At 32.6% G+C, this 7,506-nt stretch overlaps 1 protein-coding gene across 1 annotated transcript; it reads right to left on the reverse strand.

The window, feature by feature from the left end:
- Positions 1-1,115: 1,115 nt before the first annotated feature.
- Positions 1,116-5,135, reverse strand: LOC116021708 (7-dehydrocholesterol reductase). The gene is made up of 13 exons (XM_031262176.1): positions 4,866-5,135; positions 4,392-4,614; positions 4,155-4,210; positions 3,900-4,002; positions 3,741-3,806; positions 3,342-3,455; positions 3,079-3,205; positions 2,843-2,943; positions 2,625-2,750; positions 2,453-2,517; positions 2,125-2,206; positions 1,910-1,992; positions 1,116-1,444 (listed from the first exon to the last, which is right to left on the reverse strand). Exons 1-13 carry the CDS (start codon positions 4,958-4,960, stop codon positions 1,378-1,380), a joined length of 1,308 nt encoding a protein of 435 aa, XP_031118036.1. The 5' UTR covers positions 4,961-5,135; the 3' UTR covers positions 1,116-1,377.
- Between the last annotated feature and the right edge of the window lie 2,371 nt (positions 5,136-7,506).

Here is a 7,506-nt window from a genome sequence, read left to right on the forward strand (position 1 = left end):
GTTTCCAAAAAGGGTGCGAGGGCTAAATCATTGAATCAGAGGGTGTACAGTATGTACGTTGAAGCAGAGACAACACCACACATGAAAGCTGAGAAAAGATGCTTTGAGCACAGAAGAAAGATATGGCGAAAGATTTCTTTACCCTTTGTATTTGATTTCAGGGCATTCTACTTCCGTCTGCAATGTTTGTTTTATGCGTGGAGAAGGCAAAAGGATTCACGAGACTCGATCTAGCCCTCTAGGATGATGAGAATGCTCAGACTGGAGGAGCTCTGTGATGATGTGAAAGATGGCAAGTTTGATTCACAGGGCAAGGGCATATTTGAGAGAGCAATTAAAACGATTCAACAGCAATATAATATAATTGTGCTCATTGGCAGGAGCAGAGGTCATTAACGTCTTTACAAGAATATTTCATGACCATAGAAAATAGAAATCATAGTATACTTCCCGCATAAACAATTTATTGTACTGGCCCCATACACTTGTCATTCTATTTATTGTAATGTTAAGTCACCGTGATTTATCATTCTATTTGTAGGTTTGAGAGATTTTGACGAAAACATGCTTGTAATTTGAGAATTTGAAGAGACTAATAATAATAAAAGTAAAACCTGTTGAAAAGGGGATAAGCCTGCTATTTAGTATAACTGAACAGATTTAGCTACTTGATTGATCTAATTGCACATGTTTTTGAATTTAATAGTCTGATTGCATTTTTTATGTTTAGTTTGATGATCAATTTGGACATTTTTCCTTTAAGGGGTTGAGTGAAAACATCCTTTAAGGGGTTGAGTGAAAACATAAAGTTGCCCGTTGGTTAGTTTACGCATCTTAAATACTTAAGAATTACTGTATTAAACTTCTAGTACGATTTGACTCTCTTGTATAATTTGCAAATTATTATACATGAATAAAATTTATTCATTGTACACCTTCGTAATTATTATATTGTGAACCAAGATCCACCATGAATATTGTAGACCCTAGTCCAAATTATTAACATACAATTAACATACTATGTACTTTCAATTAACAAATTATGTATATTTAGCTATTATATGCTTTAGTTATCATACTATGTATAACAGAATGTACATTATATGTTAGCTATATGTAAATAATTTGTATGAAGATTCACATTGCACATGGTGGACGCTGATCCACGATATAATTTGCAACACCATCGCGTAATGACTGCAGCTTTCTCTCGTCATCTCAAAAAAAAATAAAAATTATTGTTTAAATTAAAAACAAAAAGACAACAGAATCAAGCATCAGTTTTACAAGAAGTACAAAGATTCTAAGGGGAAACACATAATCCTCTGACCTCCAAGAAATGTTGTGGACTACATTCTTAACAAGTCAAACAAAACCTCAGTAGATTCCTGGTACTATCCGGTATGGAACCTTTTCACAATACAATTTCCAGTACTTGCCGTACCTGCACAGCATCAAATTTTGGTCACACTCTCGACCTTTTAAGAATATTACCCAAACAAATTTCGTTATGGAAGATTGAAGGGTTTAGGAATGTGATCATATCTAGCTTTCTTCTTGTTTCGATCTAAAACTATGCTTGTTCTATTCCTCAAACACCTGAAGATAACTTCCTATAACCGTCATTAGACGAGTAAACATTTTAAAACTCTCCTGGACATCAGTTTCTCGGGATGCCATCTTTAACCACCTTCCAAATAACCACCTTCCAAATATCTACGCTCATTCACTATCTTTTCTCATCATTAGCGCAATGTGTATATTCATTTCATTCTCGAATGTGAAATAAGGCAAGATAATAAGAAGATTGACAAATGGCAATCTCAACTTTGTGTAAACCTGGTGTTTCCATATGAAGGGCGGCCATACATACAAGAAAAACACTTGAAAACGAGGGGAGATTACTTACTTTGATCTGCATCGGTCATCATCCCTCTTGGCTCGATCAAAGAGTAGGATAGTGAGAAACACGACATAGAAATAAGGAAGAAACTGCAAAAAAAGATGAAGGAAAAAGAGAGAACATCAGATTAAATTTCAGAAAAGTAGGTGAGTTTTGGAAAGAAAGGTGCATTATTGCTAAATAACATTATGAAAGATAGTAAAACATTTGTCTAGTCTCACATGGTTGAAAAGAGCCGGAACAGTCCAGAAAAAGGCAGCAGATATTTCAGGGACATAATGGAAGTGCCGAGCTAGACCCCACCTGAAAAATAGTTTGAGACGCTATAAATATTCTGCATGAAGTATGCTAAATAAATAAATTATCAGAATAGCAATGTCAACCACAGCCTGTGCCTAATATCAGAATAGAACAAATGCTACTTCATCATAATATTCATGGAAAGCAGAACTCAACACACATCTCATAAGTCATAAGAAGAAACCTCCTTTTGTATGATAAAATAAAAATATCGCAATTACAAATTACAAACAGGGAAAAGAGAAATACCATCCTGATGTCAGCAGAAGGCTTGTTTTGGTTTCACCTGAATCTGTTTTATAAGAGGCAACAATCTACAACAAAAATGAATTTTTTTAATCATTAGATTTGGAAACACCGTAACAGGGGAAAAGTAAATTTGAATGGCAAGGAAGTCCTGGTTGCTGCCCCCTTTTATTACCTTTGATGGAGCTTTTCCCCAAACAGTGCATTTACCATTTGTTCTACGAAATTCTTGCCTCTGCCTGTCACAATCATAGTTGATATATATGCAAAGGATGCCAGCAACAAGAATATAAAGTGCAAGCTGCAGGAAAAGAATGAGCCAGCTCGTTAGAAGCATGAAAGTTTGATGGTATTTATCTGAGATATGAATATTCTAAGGAACAGAAGACATGCCTGAAGTCCAAGATCTACAGGATGTTTGACAAGATACATTCCAGGAGAAGTATAAATAGATGGAACCCAAACCAAGCATCCCCAACATATATAAAAGCCAGCTGCAAAGACAACATGCAGATGCCAAAAATTGTTATATCATCCATGGTTAAATATACAAATGAGGGCCCAAGATGAGAAAATGAACTGAGAGAAATATTTGTTGAATTGGAAAAACAGCAATAGAACATAGATACCTCTGTCATGAGCAATATCCATTGTGTTCCAGTACCCAGCTTCCCACCAGAAGAATTTTGTGACATACACCAACATCAATAAAGTATTCACAAGCATGGAATCAGAAACTCTTCCATATTCTTCATACTGAGAAGCGCAAGATATAAATGTCAAAAAGCAGTGAAAATTTTTATTGTTATCTTCAACACACAAAATAATAAAAATAAAAATAAAAATTGCATGTTCATTATTAGATTGAGAATATCAAGATTTCAACTGTTACCTGTTTTATGCAGTAAGTCACAGCAAGAACTGCCCAAGACATCATGCCAAATCTGCAGTTTGTGAAAACTTTGATATCAAAGTGTTTGCCAATACGAGGATATAGCTCCATCCCCTGCAAAATGAAAAATATAGCAGCTCTAAATTACATGACAATATACAGATATGCTATAGTTTTAAAGTGCATTACTTAATCAGTACTTTAACGGGTTCATTCTATATCTAGTTATTCTATCATGTTTAAAAAAAATAAAAATTGCTCCAATAAAAGAATAACTATGAATAGAAATAAACATCAATTGGTAAAAGAAAGAGTAAAAAATAAATCAATAAATAAACAGAAAAAAGCAGTGAAAATGGCAGTTTTATTGAAAATATCATGAATTTAAAGAAGCTTTACCCAGTAGAAGTCAATAATTATGTTTCCTGATGAACCAGAATCAGAGGAAGATGGTGCAACATGACCCTAGAATATAAGAACTCAAGGTGTCAGAAAGGAATTAGAACTCAGAATTTAAATTCAATGCATAAATAAATAAGCATAGTTATACACACGCACTTTAATGTATAAGAGAACACAAAAGATAAAGCTTCCGAAAATGAGTGTGGAGTATATCTCTCCTAAATGATCGTAAACGATTGAAGGATTGAATATCCCAAACCTGAAGCAAACACAAACAATATATAATATGTTAGAGAGCTTGGAAATGCTTTTGAACATAAAATAGCACTAGCAACAACAGACCCTTTAAATAATAGAGGACTAATCCATACCCAAGTTAGAGATATCAAATAATTTTGGAAAAGTTCTTACCACCAAAGGCCGAGATATGTAACCAACGTCACTGCATATGCTAGCACACCATTTGCCTAAACTCATAAAGAATGCTAAATCAGTGCAACAGAATAAACAATGCGAAAAACAGAATAAAGTCATCATCCTCAAAATCTAAGATAGAAAGTGATTACTCAACTAAACCTCAAAGTACATTATCACACGAATAGGTGCCTAATAAAAAACCTCAGATATCTTACACTGATCACTACACACCTTGTAGATAGGCCTGTTTCCAGTGGGAGAAATCGGTCCCTCATGCCTCTTTCCAGGTAATAGAAGCTGAAGAGCAGCCTCAAAGATTGCATAACAAGCAATAATTTTGCAAGCAATTGCCGTAGGTCTCGGCCAGATTTCGAGGAATCCTTTCAGGCCATGCTGGTGCAGGTAATTCCAAGTTTGCAATACAGAGCCATCGGCATGTACCATAGTATACCACCTAGATGATTCACATTCAGGTACAAACAATAAGTTCTCGATCTTCATGGACATTTCTCATAAATTTCATTATTTAATTATCAATCTAAAGCACTGTCCATGGATCAAATAGATATTTTAAGAAAGCTAGCTGGTTTAGGTAGAAAATCAAAGCAATTAACAACAAATCCAAAAGTTTTCCATGTATTACGGTACTGATTAATGAAATTAATGATTATAAAAACAAATCAAAGAGATCTGAGAATCACATACAGTAGAATTACAAAAGGAGGGCAGGAGATGAGCAGAGAGAGCATCGATGCATATGTGACCAATGGCGAGTGCACCAAAGTCGCGTCTTTCGCCATTGCTTGATGTCCGATCGATTTCCGCCTCTATGAAGTCAAGCCGCCTCTAATAACTCCTCTTCCGCCGTGAACTGAGCAGCGTGTCTGGGTGGCAAAGCAATGGCGATAGGCGAAGACGACGACGCGACTCTCACTGATTCCGATTCCAATGAAATACGTAGCTCCAATTTTTCTTTGCCAGTCAACTCCACTCAGTATTATAACATTCCAACATTTGCCCCCGAAATTTTCAGAAATTTCAAAACTGCAAAGATATTTAGAAACTACTCCGTATAAGAAATGCAATGGGCAAAACCGGCAAATATTTGAGAGAAAATTGTATGTAACATATTTTATATATATATAAAAAATATTATTTCAATTTATTTATAAATAATCAAATATATTCATAGTAGTATAATATTTTATGTTATAAATTCAAAAAAATCTATACTCTATATTATTAATAAAAATAAAATCATCCTCTTCAACTTTCTCGCCTAAACTTTTTCTTAATATGGAGTATTAATTAATTGGTCAAAATAATTAATAAAGCTTAATTGGTAACAAAATGTTATATGAAAATTAACTAATATCTATTGAATTGTTACCACAAATTAAACTTATTATGTAATTAAAATGGAAAAATGGTTACCAAATCCGCCAAATGAATTGTGAACATAATGGAATTAATTTTGCGTAATAATGGGTAATACTCCTTGAAAATTCTGCATAATAATAATAGTATTTCGAATACTTATTCGGGGTAATGAATTGTTGTGAAAATAATGGATACAATTTTGCGTAATAATTAGAAATATTCTTTAGAAATTCTACGTAATTTTATAATAAAATAATGATTTATTAATTATTATTTATACTAATAATAATAATAATTCGAATGCCGATATGATCTATATCTATACTCTATACTATTAATAAAAATAAAATTATCCTTTGTGAAATTTCCTCCAAAACAATAATAAATGTAAATTGAAAAATGAAATTGATATTATTAATTTACTGAAAATATAAAAGGATCCTAATGGAAAAGGAAACAGAAATTAGACAAATTGAAAAAAAAAACGATTATTATTAATTGACTAAAAATTACAAAGACCCCTAATTAACTAAAAATAGAAAAAGAAATGGTCAGATCATCGTGAAATAATATTTAAGAGTTAATTCCAGCAATGGTCCTCCGACTATATTGATTTTTCAAAATTAGTCCCCGACTTTTAATTTGGATAATTTAAGTCCCTTACTTTCAAATTTTTTCCAATGTTGATCTTTTCGTCAAATTTTGGTTAAGTTGAGGTCAAATGAAGGGGTAATATTGTCCGTTCACATGTTTAGTGTATTATTATTACTCGTATTTCACATGTCTTATACGTTGTATATATGAATATAATTTCTTCGACTGAGATTATGTGGCTTTGATTGAGACTTCGACTGAGATTATATTCATATATACAGCATATAGGACATGAGAAATACGAGTAATAATACACTAAACATGTAAACGGACAATTTTACCCCTTCATTTGACCTCAACTTAACCGAAATTTGACGAAAGGACCAAAATTGGAAAGAATTTGAAAGTCAATGGACATAAATTGTCAAAATTAAAAGTCGGAGACTAATTTTGGAAAATCAACATAGTCGGAGGACCATTACTAGAATTAACTCTAATATTTAATTAAGAAGGTAAATTGGAAAAGGAAATTGATATTACTAATTTATAATTCTCATCTTCTCTACCTATAGATACAATGGATTGGTGACAAAAAAAAAATGTAATTCTTCATTCTCAACCTAGTGAAACACAACGAGCAAACACCCCCACTAGGGATCGAACCTCTGACTTGGGAGTTCAGATGTCTAGCCCATGAGAAGGTGGCTTTTCAGCTTTTGAGATCCAACCTAACACAAATAAAATTACTTTCAATGTATGAGATTCTATTATATTGTACTCTGATTGAGAAAACATGTGGTCAGGCCGAAAACAATGATGTTATTAATTATTTTTTATATAAGTATAAACAATGTCAAGTAGCTTGTAATTCAATGGCACCTCTGTGACTCTCCCAAATGGGAGGTCACAGCCTCACAAGTTCAAACTCATACTACATTCTAATAGAGTTGCTCATTCTGCAATTTTCAAAAATGAAAGACTACAACATTTTGTGATGAAATTAATTATTTTATAAGAAATACAACCATTATTTTACATTTTAAACAAATAATTTTTAAAACAATAAAAAAATAAATAATTGTAAATCTTTACTTAATTGTTACATATAATTAACATTGGCATTTAAAACTAAAGATACAATCTAAAAGTATTATTATACTCAAAAGAGTAACAGTATAATGACTCTGGGATTAAAATGTTGAACAATATCATTTATTTCAACAAGCAATTCAATCATCCACAGATTGACATGATGATGATCATTATTGTCCACTCATAAGACCGGCCTAAGAACACGCACCCCCAACAACTCCCCCAAACAAACATTCAGAAAAATATATTACTTAAAAAAAAAAAAAAAAAAAAAACCTCA

The sequence above is a fragment of the Ipomoea triloba genome, chromosome 6, assembly GCF_003576645.1.
Source record: "Ipomoea triloba cultivar NCNSP0323 chromosome 6, ASM357664v1".
NCBI lineage: Eukaryota > Viridiplantae > Streptophyta > Magnoliopsida > Solanales > Convolvulaceae > Ipomoea > Ipomoea triloba.

Coding starts and splice junctions, on each gene's coding strand:
- LOC116021708 (XM_031262176.1), bottom strand. CDS start 4,960: ATGGCGAAAGACGCGACTTTGGTGCACTCGCCATTGGTCACATATGCA. Junction 4,615..4,865: donor CCTCCTTTTGTAATTCTACT/GTATGTGATTCT, acceptor TGAATCATCTAG/GTGGTATACTATGGTACATG. Junction 2,518..2,624: donor GGGGAAAAGCTCCATCAAAG/GTAATAAAAGGG, acceptor TTTTTGTTGTAG/ATTGTTGCCTCTTATAAAAC.